The following is a 14399-nucleotide window of genomic DNA, read 5'->3' on the forward strand; positions in this document are numbered from 1 at the left end:
CACCAACTTCTATGACAGGCCTACATAAGTTAGCACTAGCACAAACTGGACTTTTGAATCAAACTTAAACACATTAAGGGGTAGTGCTAGTGGCCACACACAAAAGACCCTCACCACCTGTTATTCCAAAACAGGTTTACTGGAAATTGCTGCACATTAAAGTACTTTAAGTACACATCATAAAAATATATATTATGAACAATACAAGTACATCTCATATACACAAAAATGACAATATATCTACTTAGTTGTAAACCAAACAGGTGCAGAAAAATATGGGAGATCATTTCCCTCTCTTTCTTTCTCTCTTTTACTATTTGAATAACTTTGGTTCAAACCATAAAAATCACAAGTTAGCAAATTTCATTTAAATGCCTTTTTAATAATTTTTTCTTCATGTTCACAGAAGTTTCACTGACCATTTTATATGTTGAAGGTCCAGATGCAATGCATATTGTATAAAAGAGAGCACTTATTGTTTACCTTGCATGAATTAAACCTACGTACCTTTGAACTCTACAGACTTCTGCATAACATTTAGACAAAGCTCAGACACACAGCATGCCTAGCCCTCATATATATATACTGTATATATATATATATGTATATATATACACATCTCTAATCACTGGTATATAGGGTGTCAAATATACTATAATAAACCCTCCAGGAAAGAAAGGTTTTGAAATTTGGTAACAAAACGAGAGGAAAAAACTAAAAATATTATTTTTTTACGTGTTCTAAAATATCTCTCTTTTTTTGTGCTAAAGTCAAATGTTAGCTCGACATGAAAAGGACATTTCTCTCTCTCTCTCTTTCTCTCTTTTTAATATAATTCAGCAATATTTTAATCTTGACCACTTTTTTAATAATAATAATAATAATAATAATAGCTTCAACGTGTACAAAAGTTTCTCGGTTAATTAGGGAAATAAACACTCAGTTCTTTATATTTTTTAATCAAGTAGGAAAACACCAGTTCATCATATATAATGTTATTACTTTTTTTGTAATTTTTTTTTGTATTTTGTTTTTGTATTTTTTTGTTTTTAGCAGCCGCTTACTGTTTTATACGATGGGCAAGAGTGGAAGGAACAATCCAGCGATGGGGTGGAGAGAAAGAAGTTGCTTGCTTTGCTCGCTTTGCTTGGTTGTCTGTCAGAATTTTGGGTTGGTTGGTGGTGGGTTGGTGCGGTGCTCCTTTTGGAGTCAGAACAACAGGTATTATAATAATATTGGAACTGCAGGTACGGTTTCCGGTGTGTGGTGTGGGTTCTCTCTCTCTCTCGCTTACAGTATAAAGTCTCTCTCTGTGGTGTTGTTGTTATCATTATTATTATTACGAGTGTCTCTGTGCAGCAGGGCAGGGAGGAGGCAGCCAAGTGGAGAAGAGGGCGAGGGCTTGGAGGGAGAGGAAGGGAGCAAGGAAGAGGAGGGCTCGGAGGGCTTGGGAGGGCAGGGAGATCAATCCTCCTCAGGCTCCTCGGCCTGCAGCAGGGCTCCGGGCGGGCCTGTGGCGGCGGCGGCGGAAGAGGGGCTGCTGCTGGTTTCCGCCTCGGCCTGCGGCTCGGACGACGACGAGGCGGAGGCGGCGGCGGCAGCGGCGGCGGCGCGCTTGTCCCTCTGCTTCTCCTGGATCTTCTTCATCTCGTCCGAGTACTTGCAGAAGGTGTGCCCGAACTTGGCCCACACCTTGTACGGGACGGTGATGGAGTTGCGGTAGGTGGGCTTGACCTCGCTGACCCTCATGAAGACGCCGTACTTATTGGAGCCCACGTCGAAGAAGAAGCGCTTGTTGTCCACCGTCAAGGAGGTGCCCTCGGGCAGCTCGGCGGGCTCCTCCTCCACGCCGTAGTCGTCGATGAGCTTGGCCAGGGCGTCGCGGAACTCGATGAGGCCCTGGGCCGGGAGCGCGATGGTCTGGCCCTGCGTGGAGCCCAGGCCGGGCCCGCGGTTCACCGTCTGCCGGATGCGCAGGAACCGCCCGCGCTGATTCTCCTTCAGATCCATGTAGTACTTGCGGTTCTCGCGGACCAGGAACTCGCTCTTGAGGGCCCGCCGGGGCTCGTCCGCGGCCTGCGCCAGCTCGGGGGGCTGGCTGGGCCCCAGCTGCGCGTAGTGCTCGATGAAGTCGCCCAAATAGTCGCGGAACTCCACGGCCACCGACATGGAGAGCGTCAGCCGGCTCTTGCTCCCGCCCGCGCCCACCTCCGCGATCTTCAGGAAGCGGCCCTTGGCGTTCTGCTTCACGTCCAGGTAGAAGCGCTTGTTCTGGATGTCCACCCGCTTGGAGGCCAGCTCCTGCGTCTCGTGCTGCAGGCCCACGCCGCTGCCGCTGCCAGGCCCCCCGCCCGGGCCTGAGCCCGGCGCCCCGCCGCCGCCGCCACCCTGCTCGCTGCCGCTGTCTCTGTCCGCCATGTTGCCTCCTGACGCCCCGCCGCCGCCGCCGCCGCCTGCCTGCGCCCCCCGGCCTCCGCCGCCGCCTCCTCCTCCTCCCGCCGCCGCTACTGCTCCTTCTCCCTCTCCCGCTCCTGCCGCCGCCGCCGCTCCAACCCCCTCCACAGCCACCACCAGCAGCCGGCCGCTCTCGCGAGATCTGGGGATGAGACAGAAAGAGAGAGAGCGGCTAACATGGCAGGGAGGGAGGGAGGAGGCGAGCGCGAGAGGAGAGAGAGTGTGTGTGTGTCAGGGAGGGGCGCGCGACTGTATACAGTAATGGGGAGGGGAGGGGCGGGAGCGCGAGGGGAGGGGAGGGAGGGCGGGAGCGCGAGGGGAGGGGAGGGAGGGAGGGAGCGGCGCGCGACTGTGTTGTACTGTAATGGGGAAGGGAGGGCGAGGAGGAGGGGCGCCCCAGAATATGAGGCGGCGGCTTCATCAGCAGCAGCAGCGCTCCGCCGGGTGGGCCAGCCTACTAAGGCCAGGCCAAGCCAGGCCAGGCAAAGGGAGGGAGGGAGGGAAGGAAGGAGGCGCTCCCTCGCCGCCAACGAAGCCCCACCCACCTCTCGCGCCTTCTTCTGCTGCTCCCTCACAGCCAGGCCCTTCCGCCCTTCGCCCAGAAGCCCGCCCGCCAGTCGGGTCCTCGCGCCAGGCTCCTCCCCCTCCCCTCACATAAAAAGGGAGGGGAAGAAGGCGAGCGAAGCGAGAGCGCGCGGCGCTAAACAGACTTGTCCCTCAGCAGCCCCTCCCGCTCCCCCGCCCTCGCGCCAGGCTCCTCCCCCGTCCCCTCACATAAAAAAGGGAGAGGGGGAGAAGAAGAGTGGGAGCGCGCGGTGTTAAACAGAAGTTGTCCCTCAGCAACCCCTCCCGCTCCCCCGCCTCGCGCCAGACTCCTCCCCCTCCCCTCACATAAAAAAGGGAGGGGGAGAAAGAGCGAGAGCGCGCGGCATTAAACAGGCAGGCGCGTCAAATGAGCACAGGCTCACCCCGCTCGCGCAGGACTCTTTCTTTCTCCCCCCTCCCCCCTCAGAGCCCTTCCACACAACCCTATATCTCAGAATATCAAGGCAGAAAATCCCACATTATCTGACAGTGGACTCAGATAACTCATTTCAAAGCAGATATTGTAGGATTTTTCTAACTTTGATATTCTGGGATACAGGGCGATGTGGAAGGGCCCTCATTCGACGACAACGACGGCGTTTTTCCAAAGGGTGGGGGGGGGGAGGCTAAGAGCGCGCGCGGGCCTCTCCCGCCATTCGGTCTCCTCGCCCAAAAGATGCCTTCAAAGAGAAAGAGGCCCACGGGGGGGGGGGGGAGAGGAAGGGGTTCAAGGGGAGCAACCCCCTCCCTCCCCACGCCCCGCAAGCGTTAAAATAAACCCGTTCTGGGGCACTTTATGAGGGGAGGAGTGGCTGGAAAGGTCCTGTCATGTCCCACGAAACAATTTTAGAAAGCCTTCCAGGAGAGCGCTTCTCTGACTGACAGACGCTCGCGCCTGTCCAGCCCTTCAGGCTCCTGAAATATAGCATGTATAGCACTTCACACTAAGGTTTGGGTCCACTTTAAATCCACTTTAGGGAGGGGGCTTTAAACAGTTCAGCCAGACAGGTCCTGGGCCTCACCAAACTTCAAACCCCAGAATTCTGCAGGAGGTAGAAACCGGATTTAACGTTGATAAATGCTCAAGTCTAATGAGGCCGAGAGTATGTCTTCTCGCTCCCTTTAAGGAAAAAAAAAGCAACATTCCATTTCCAAGAACGTCTGCCAGTTGGTACTGGATGGGCTACTGATAATATTATTTTCCTGGCGATTTCAGAGGGTATTGTTCAGCAGTATGCAGCCATCATGCCAACATCAGGAGAGTAAATAAAGAACAACACTCAAAAAACGGGAATTCAAGACAAGAAACAATCAGGGCCAGCTAACACCTCCCAACAAAGGATTTCCCCCAGGCAGGAAGCAGTCAGGCTTTGAAGCTGCAAGGCTATTAAATGCTAATCAAGGTGGCCGATTGAAATATTCACACCTGTGTCAAACAGACAAGAGTTCTTTCTCCCACCCAGGACATTCCACAAATATATAAACCCCACTTGCATAGTTTCCAACAGACCTCACAACCTCTGAGGATGCCTGTCATAGATGGGGAGAGAATCCTTCTGAGACATGGCCATACAGCCTGAAAACTCATAGCAACCCATCCTAAGCATCCTTTCCTCTCCTCTTAGTTTGCTCTTAATTCTTGTCCACAGGTCGACTAAGGCTGAATATCTAAACTTCCATATGATACAGTTTGAACTAGCATTATATCTTCAATAGGCTGTTAGGAATTGTGGGAGTAGAAGTCCAAAACATCTGAGGGCTGAAGTATGCCCCTACCTGGTGTAAACCCTTATAATGCAGCTCAACTGCATTGAACTTCATTGTATGGGTCTACAAGGCATGATATCGTAGTGTAGATCCAGCCTATAATCTGGAATACACCTGTCATCTCTCTGAGGTCAATTTCACTGGATAATTTTTTTCTCTCTTTCTGGGATTGCAGAAATAACAACAACAAAAACAACAATAATAATACAATAGTAAGGAACAATCTATGGAAGCTTTCCCTGCTGTGCACAATTTAATCCATTTCTATTCCTTCCGGTTTTGAGAAATAACAGAACTATCCCTTCACTTGCTCTAACACACCAATGCCTTCCTTCCTAGGTCCAGTTTACATGTAGCATCTGGTGGTAAGTATGAGAGAGGAAGGAAAAGGAAATTGAGCCTCTCTGTTGGTAAGTATAAGCGATAAAACAGTCAAAACTTGTAGCCATGGTATCCCTCCCCCCCACACCTATATCTATCTATCCCAAATGTATTTCCCAAATGGAATCCAAAAGGATTTCTTTAAGCATGCATAGGGGAGTCAGTTTAACAGAAATACATCCCTGTGCAAACCAGGCCAAGAGATGAAGCAGTGTGCTTTTTTTTTTTTTTTACATTTCCCATTTCATACCAGGATATTATGTTGGCCTAAACTCCATTGTTAGTTCAAACAAGTGTAGAAATGTGGAATAAATTGGATTTGTCTTTGGCCCCTTCCACACGGCTGTATAACATCCACATTGAACTGGATTATATGGCAGTGTGGACTCAGATAACCCAGTTCAAAACAGATCTTTTGTATTATCTGCCTTGATATTCTGGGTTATATGGCTGTGTAGAAGAGGCCTATGTGTTGATTCTACCTTCAAGTTTGGTAGTAGACCTTTGTTGTTGTGTTGTGCTTTCAAGTCGTTTCAGATGTCCTACATATGCAGCAAAAACAGACCATACAGTGGAATAAGAAACGGGAAAAGAAGATGCCAGCCACAGATGCAGGCAAAACATCAGGGGAAAATGCTACTAGAACAGAGCCATGAAGCCTGGAAACCACACAACACCCCAAAACAGATTTTATTTCACTTCTACACAGTCATATAACCCAGAATATCACCACAGAAAGCCCCACAATATCTGCCTTGAACTGAGTTATCTGAGTCCACATTGCCATATATTCCTGTTCAAAGTAGATAATGTGGGATTTTATTCAGCTCTGTGGAAGGAGCCCCGGACCCCCAGGCATCAGGACGACTTTACTGCCACCAGTAGCAACAACCCTGCCATTCTTTCCCTTCATTCTAGGCCTTCCTGTTCCATAGTTTTTCTTTGAAGCCTGGTTGTCCTTATTCGCCCTAAAGGCTACTTCGATTTATGGGGGCCTCCAAGAGCCCCGACCACGCTTAAGTCTTGCAAAGCCAGGACTACGGCTTTCTTCTTTGGACCCATCTCCCTCTTTTTCCGCACTTGAGCCAGTCACAAGTCACATTTTCGCATGATGATAACATCTGAACAGGGCGCACTGCAAGTTCTTCTGCGCCTTGGAAAGAGAGAGAGCAAAAGATTTAATACCGCTCCAATACCGGGACGTGGAAAGATGCACATTAGGATTTTTTAAAAAAGGAATCAGGCCCTATTCAGGGTTTTGGATCACATCTTCTGAACCAGTTAGCTGTCCTTGGCTGTCTTCACTGGAAAAAAAATCTCTGCCTCGCCCGAAAAGTCAGAGGGCATAAGTCGGGGCCTCTCTTTCTCAGTTTTTGGATACATCTACCAGGCATGGGCAAACTTCGACTCTCTAGGTATTTTGGACTTCAGCTCACACAATTCCTAACAGACTACCGCAATTCCTAACAGGACAGTAAATAAAGAACACCACTCAGAGAACAGAGGAATTCCAGACATGAATCAAACAGGGCCAGCTAACACCTCCCAACAAAGGATTCCCCCAGGCAGGAAGCAGCCAGACATTGAAGCTGAAAGACTATTAAATGCTAATCAAGGTGGCCGATTGAAACATTCACACCTGTCTCAAACAGACAAGAGTTCTTTCTCCCACCTCACAACCTCTGAGGATACCCGCCATAGATGCAGGCGAAACGTCAGGAAAGAATGCTTCTGGAACATGGCCATACAACCCGGAAAACTCACAACAACCCAGACTACCGGCTGTTATGAATGGTGGGAGTCGAAGTCCAAAACATCTGGAGGGCCGAAGTTTTCTTATGCCAGAGTTACATTATAACTGTAAATTGATGCCACTTTAACCGCCACGGCTCTATATGCTCTGGAAGTTTTACAAGATATTAGCCTTCTCTGCCGAAGACTGCTGGTGCCTCACCAAACTATAACTCCCAGGATTCCATACCACTGATCCCTGACCACTAACGTGATGTCAAATTGCGTTAATTCCACAGTACTCCAAATCCACCAAACATGGGCCAGGGCCAACCAAGAAACCCAAAACTCTTCATGGGCAAGGGGCGAATAACAGGGGAGGGGTTGGGGGGGGGGCGTTAAAAAGTGGTGTCAAACTGCATCCTACAGTGTAGACAGACCCTTTGTCGGTCTTTTTTTTACGTCGTGGGAAGTCGCAAAACCCGGTCTCGGATTCCCGGGGCAGCGGGGCTGGGGACAGAAAGAGGCGCCTTCACAAGCTCATCTCCCTTCGGAAACTATGTTTCTCCCACGGCATCAGGTGAGGGAGATGAGGGCGGGCTGGGGACCAAGGAGGCCAGGTAGGAGGCGTGGGAAAGACAGAGAAGAGTCGGGCTCAAGGGAAGCTTGTCGCTGGACTCGCTCGCCTTGGGAGTTTGCGGCGAAGCGGTAAAGCGGGATTCCGATCCAAGAGGCAACCCCAAGCCTCCCACCACAAGCTCCCCACTTCTTTTCTTCTTCCTTAGAGGCAGAGCGGTTCCCTGTCAACCGAAAAACCGAACTGGGAGAAAAGGAAGCATGGGGCGCTCCTTGACCCAAGCCGTTCTTGAAATGGGGCTTCCTTGCCTGTCTTCCGCTCACGGTTGGACTCTATGGTGTGACTCTGGGGACTAGGGCTTCAATCTCCACTCAGCCATTTTGGGCTAATTACATCCTCCCACCCTCAGAGGAAGGCAAAGGCAACCTCTCTCCGAACATACCTTGCCAAGAAACCCGCAAGCACAAGTCGGAAACGACTTGATGGCACACAACAGCAGCAAAAACACTCTGAATGCTGAAAAAGACTTTTTCCTCTGAAGACGCCAGCCACAGATGCAGGCGAAAAGTCAGGAGAAAATGCTGACTGACTTTTCGCCAGGAAGCCACACAGCACCCCACTTTCCCCATTGTTTTCTCCTTTTCTTATTCCGACATAGGAGACCAGGCTTCACTTATCGCTGTGTAACCATCTCCTTCTTCTTTTAGAATCATAGAAATGGAGTGTGTGTGAGAGAGAAGGGGAGAGGGCCAATTTCTGAACAAAGATACCTTCGATTTCTGAATTTTGGAAATCCTTCAGCTGACACATAGGCTATTCAATGCTAAGCAAGCTGGCCAATTGAAACATTCACATTTGCCTCAAGCAGACAAGAGTTCTTTCTCCCACCCTGAACAAGCCACAGATAAATTCCACTTGCCTAGTTTCCAACAGACCTCATAACCTCTGAGAATGCCTGCCATAGATGTGGGAGAAACATCAGGAGAGAATGCTTTTGGAACAAGGTCATACAGCCCAGAAACCTCACAGCAATCCAGATAAAATGATATCCCATGGTAAACATACATAGAGATGTAAAAAAGAAAGAAAGCAGCTTTCAGGCTAACTGGTTTTTTTTTAAGAATCTGTTTTTCTTGATATAAACTCACTTTTTCAGGTGTAGTGCAGAATGATATCACAGCTTAAAATAAAAACCAATTCGTCTTCAAGATGCTCCTACTTTTTTCCCCCTCCTTCCTCCTTTTTATGCTGCAAGGACTAACAGCTACTTTTTTATTTAAAAAAAGCATATGTAAACATGTATTATCCAAGGCTTTCAAGGCTGGAATAACTGAGTTGCTGTGAGCTTTCGGCATAGATGCAAGAAAGAATGTTTCTGAAACATGGCCATACAGCCCGGGAAAACTCACAGCAACCCAAATGTAAACAGTTTTGGATGAATGAATCTGAAATAACTAGGTGTTTAGGTTTCACATTCAAACATTCTAGTAACGTCTGTATATTTAAATCAGTGGACCAGCTTGTCACACAGCTTAGATTGTCACACAGCTTAGATTTTATGTTAACATTTTTATGTTAAGATATAACTGATATCTTACAAAAAAAGCAGAACAACAAAAATATTCAATTTGGTTGTTTATTAATGGGGAAAAGCATACTGTAAAAAGTTTTCAAGGACATGATTTTTATAAAAACGAGTGAATTAAATAAAATGACAAACTGAATGATGAACCTTTTGAAAATACCGAATTCTGCTATAATAAACTCAATGCAAATCCAATTTTTTAAAATCTGGACCTTTCCAATCTTAAAATACATGTTTACATTTTGTTTAGTTGCACACACTACTGAATTTCCTCAAATGTGTTAAAACAGAACTTTAACAAAATTATTATAGCATAAATAAATACAAGTTGAGAATCTCTGCATTTTTATTGTTATGCTTTTAGCATTATGTAAATTATTTAATAAAACAACAAAACTATTAATGATACGTATTTTAAAAAATATTGTAACAAAATTTAATGAACAAACCTGTATTTTTATTTAAAGTGATCAAAACTCAAACATTTTTTTGAAAACATGCAATCAGAAAAGTCATCTCAGATCAGACCAAGTTTCTTTTGATTTTTTAAATCAGAAAAATTAATGTTAAATGAATTTCTGTTTTCTAGTTGCTATAGAACTATTTTTGCAATGCAAGATGTAAATAATAAGCACACACAAACAATGACTTGGTGTGTTTATTTAATAAATATGGCATAAAACAACAAAACCCAAAGTAAAACTCAACTCAGTAGAATCATTGAAAACACAATAATTTTAACACATGTGTGACTTTGTATCATAAACAAAAAGCTTGGACTAAGTTTGGCAATATTCATCATAAACCTTTGAAGGGCTTACAGTCAAAGTTTAAATGAAAATTATCTTGTACAGCCAAAGGGAAATTAAATCTAGTTATTTGGAAATAGAAAGGAGTAACAAAAGCAAAATGCCCAATGAAAGCATGATATTAAAAGTTATTGACATCTTAAATACATTTGTAAAAAATGCTTGGTTTTTAAAAAGTAGATGAAGAAATTAGACAAGTTCTAGAAATATCTGTCATTAGTTTTCTTTTTGTCACTGCAAAAGCATGCAATATACAAAATATTTCGGTGTACTTAAGTCTTTCTTTTGTTCTTTTTTCCTTCTTCTTTTATTTCTTCTAGCCTTTAAGCTGAAACATAAAAGGAGTTTAGTAAAAGTCTGACTGTCTTAGAAATGTAAGTACATTTCTCAATTAAAATGTAACATTGAGTTCCTTGACATTACAGGTCTCATTTGAAAGGCTTCAGCTGCACTGTACAGTCTGCATTATATAGATGTGAAAGGTTTTTGAAACACAAATTGTTGCTGTGCCACCAAAAGTGCATTTCAGTTTAAAATATATAAAGGCCTAAAACAGGCAGGATGTAGAAATTTTGACTAAGTATGATTACAGATTAAGGTAATTATGTAATGTGATATCTCATTTATTAAGTACAGTTCTTGCAATAAAAGAATGTTATATGGGGTAGAGGAAAATAAAAATGTCCTTGTACAGCTATATTATAATACAAGATTTAGTGTGATGCAGGCATGTCTGCTCAACAATAAGCACAAAAGTGTAATGACATAGATAAACATGGGTTTTTTTGTTGAACACTGTCTGATGGAGCCTCAATGCTGCTGTTTTTTCTCCTTGTTTAATTGTGTTTGATATGGATTGCTCTATTTTATGATTTTTTTTATTTTAGTGATGGTTTTGTTTTAATTGATAGTTTGCTTTTATGTCTGCTGGACATTCTGTTCTATATGTAAACCGCCTTGAGTCCCTTCAGGGAGATGGTGGCAGGGTATAAGAATAAAGCTATCATCATCATCATCATCCCTGGGATCAGTTGGTGGGGGAAAGTACATATTATTCATAAATTTTGCTTTTACAGACTGTATCTCACAATTTGACTGTTTTATACATTCATTAGTGAATAATTACTGACCTGTGTGCTGAAAAATACTGAAAATTGGTGGCTGCTGCACAGTGTACTTTATGAGCTGTTTTATTCTAATTTATTATATTTTGGCATGTACAACAATAACGTCTGAATATTTTCTGTCTCGTGAAACAATCCCTTAGCAGAATGTCACAAGTGTAAAATTTTAAAAAAACAACAAACAAGTAAATGAAGTGAATAATTTTACATTCCAGTAGCTGTGGGCCCTTCCACACAGCCATATAACCCAGAATATTGAGGCAGAAGATCTCACAATATCAGCTTTGAACTGTGTTATCTGAGTCCATATATTCCTGCTCACTGTGGATAATGCAGGATTTTATTCAGCTGTGTGAAAGGTGCCTGAGAAATTACATTTCTCCCCACTGTCCAGGATACAGGGTCTGGAAAGAATTCATCATATCCCTGTTAGAGAATAGCCTTGAAAAAATCAAATAGATTAGATTGAGAAAAGAAGGCCTATGTTACTCTAAAACTGTGGAACACACATACAGTGAACTAATGTGGAGAAATTATTCTATGTGGAAGAATCAACATGTTATGAATTACAATCCATTTTTTCTAAACATCCAACTATCATCAGTCAATGTGTTGTCGAAGGCTTTCATATCTGGAATCACTGGGTTGCTGTGAGTTTTCCAAGCTATATGTCCATGTTCCAGAAGCATTCTCACCTGATGTTTCAGCCACATCTATGGCAGGCATCCTCAGAGGTTGTGAGGTATACCTGAAGATGCCTGCCACAGATGTGGGCAAAGCATCAGGAGATAATGTTTCTGGAACATGGCCATATAGCTTGGAAAACTCACAGCAACCCTATCATCATTTTATACACTGTGGGGAAGAAATTAAATTCCTTAAAAAAACAAATAAACCCAAAACCACTCTGGGATTTCCAGTTTTCACCAGATGAAAAAAAAAATATTGGGGTTTGACAGACTGCATCAAGGACTTGAAAGGAGACAATGATGGTGGCAATACACACATATTTCGAGTTTACAGGTGTCCCCTCCATCTCACCAAGAGGATTGATTACAGGAGAGGTAAGCGCACACGTGAAAGTGACTGACTCCCAAGTCGTGAAAGGCTGTTTCCGCACACACTGCCATATAATGCAGTAGTGTAGACTAGAGGCCCATGTAATGCACTCAGGCCCCTTCCACACCGCTGAATAAAATCCCACAATATCTGCTTTGAACTGGGATGTATGGCAGTGTGGACTCAGATAACCCAGTTCAAAGCAGATATTGTGGGATTTTCTGCCTTGATATTCTGGGTTATATAAGGCTGTGTGGAATTGCCCTCTGCTTAACGCTGTTCGAGCTGCATTGTCGAGCCAGACCGCAGTCTGACGGCGCGTGTCGTGGGACTGTGTCACGGGCACTGACTCCCGTGTCATGTCAGAGGAGAGGAGGCCGCTCTCCTTCCCCGAGCCGGGTTTGAAGGCCACCCCAGCGGCGGGCACAGGAGGAGCACAGCGCTGCCCTTGGCTCCCCTGCCCGCTCCCCCACTCGCTTACCCCGACTACCGAGCAGGCCCAGGCGGCGGGGCCTTCGCGCGGCTCATCCGCGGCTCTCCCGTGACGCCGCGAGTCGTGGCAGGCGGGCCGCGTCATTCGGCACGTAGCGCAGCGCTTCGTACTTGACACTGCCGCTGCTGCTGCTGCTGCCGCCTCTCAGGGCGCCGCCTCCCTCTCTCCCTCCCTCCCTCTTCCCTCCGCCCGGCTCGGCCTACTCCGGCCTCGGGCTGCCAGGCCTGCACAACCCGGACGAGGCGGCCTGCTTGGGCCGAGCGGACCGGGCCTTCTCTCCTCTGTGGAGAAGCCAGAGAAGAAGGCCGCCTTTCCTCCCCCGCCTCACTCTCAGGAACGAATAGCAGCAGCAAGGCCTGGCTTTCAGGGCCTCAACCAGCTCAATTGGACACCCGCCTTGCCTCAAGGCTGGGGGATAATGCATTTTTTGAAACAGGCAAGGTTCAACTTGGGCCCTCCAGGTGTTTTGGACTTCAACTCCCTCCATTCCTAACAGCCTCAGGCCCTTTCCTTTCCCTCTTCAGCCGCATAAGCGACTTGTAGTTTCTCAAGTTGCTCCTGACACGAAAAAAATAATAATCTTAAAATGTGCTTATATCAGGCATGGGCAAACCTGGGTGCTCCAGTCCAAAACACCTGGAACGCCCAAGTTTGCTCATGCCTGGCCTATATGCTAGTGTCACAGGTGTAAAGGAGCAAACTTTCAGCTCACATGATCTTGTGCTTGCCTCCATATCCAGTAATCTGTATTTTAAGAATACAGAAAGGTTTTTTTGCTATCAATTCATAGTATTGAGTCTTTAATAGTGTGGTACCTTTTGAATCAAAGGAGCCCCCAGTGGCGCAGTGGGATAAACAGCTGAGCTGATGAACTTGCTGACCAAAAGGTCGATGGGGCGAGCTCATGTTGTTAGCCTCAGCTTCTGCCAACCTTAGGTAAAGGTTTTCCTCTGACGTTAAGTCCAGTCATGTCTGGCTCTGGGGGTTGGTGCTCATCTCCATTTCTAAGCCGAAGAGCCAGCGTTGTCCGTAGACGCCTCCTAGGTCATGTGGCCGGCATGACTGCATGGAGCACTGTTACCTTCCCGCCGAAGTGGTACCTATTGATCTACTCACATTTGCATGTTTTCGAACTGCTAGGTTGGCAGAAGCTGGAGCTAACAGCGGCAGCTCACCCTGCTCGCCAGATTTGAACTGCCGATGTTTTGGTCATCAAGTTCAGCAGTTCAGCAGTTTAACGTGCTGCGTCATCAGGGGCAACCTAGCAGTTTGAAAACATGCAAATATGATTAGCTCAATAGGTACTGCACCTGCGGGAAGGTAACATTGCTCCATGCAGTCATGCCGGCCACATGACCTATGGACAACGCTGGCTCTTCGGCTTAAAAATGGAGATGAGCACCAACCCCCAGAGTCAGACACAACTAGATGTAATGTCAGGAGAAAACCTTTACCTACCTTATCTTTTGAGTCACCTTGCTTTTAGTTCTGTTACTTTTTGAAACTATTCAATGCTGCAAATGAGTGCCACTTGTCCTTTGCAGACCAGGTATTTCTTCTTTAACAAGGTGTCAAAATGCAAGGTCCGATACAAGTTTTGTACCAGTACCACTCTGAACATATGTGTGTCTTCAAGACATCTGTCAACTTATGGCCACTCCATGAATGTCATAGCGTTGGCCCCATTTTAGGAGGCAACCCCTGGCAGTGAAACCAGGGAAAAATCTGTTGGCAGAAACCCAGGCAAATGATGAGCCTGAGTTCCCCATTTTGAGTGAGTCCCTGCTGTGGCAAGCATACAGATCAGGCTCAATTGAAATTAGCCAGCAGGCAA

At 46.1% G+C, this 14399-nt stretch overlaps 1 protein-coding gene and 2 long non-coding RNA genes across 6 annotated transcripts in view; 1 reads left to right on the forward strand and 2 right to left on the reverse strand.

Moving 5' to 3' along the window:
• The window catches only part of pura (purine rich element binding protein A), a 31919-nt gene extending 28769 nt beyond the window's left edge, over positions 1 to 3150 (reverse strand). For 2 of the 3 annotated variants that reach the window (XM_062977886.1, XM_016993080.2), the window contains exon 1: positions 1065 to 2711. In XM_062977886.1, coding sequence (XP_062833956.1) covers positions 1465 to 2418 — 954 coding nt within the window. In that variant the 5' untranslated portion in view covers positions 2419 to 2711 and the 3' untranslated portion in view covers positions 1065 to 1464. Of the gene's footprint in view, positions 1 to 1064; positions 2712 to 2999 lie in introns of those variants that run through there. The other variant, XM_062977885.1, reaches the window with a different exon arrangement.
• Positions 3151 to 3755: 605 nt separating this feature from the next.
• Positions 3756 to 14399, forward strand: part of LOC103278617 (uncharacterized) — a 49236-nt gene continuing 38592 nt past the window's right edge. Inside the window, exons 1-2 of one of the 2 annotated variants that reach the window (XR_010005270.1) lie at positions 3756 to 5216; positions 10210 to 10263. This is a non-coding gene — a long non-coding RNA (uncharacterized LOC103278617). The remainder of the gene's footprint in view (positions 5217 to 10209; positions 10264 to 14399) is intronic. The other variant, XR_010005271.1, reaches the window with a different exon arrangement.
• LOC134298273 (uncharacterized) lies at positions 9721 to 12995 on the reverse strand. Its single transcript, XR_010005268.1, has 2 exons — positions 12554 to 12995; positions 9721 to 10217 (listed from the first exon to the last, which is right to left on the reverse strand). It is a non-coding gene; the product is annotated as an uncharacterized LOC134298273 (long non-coding RNA).

This window comes from Anolis carolinensis, chromosome 4, assembly GCF_035594765.1.
Source record: "Anolis carolinensis isolate JA03-04 chromosome 4, rAnoCar3.1.pri, whole genome shotgun sequence".
Taxonomy (NCBI): Eukaryota; Metazoa; Chordata; class Lepidosauria; order Squamata; family Dactyloidae; genus Anolis; species Anolis carolinensis.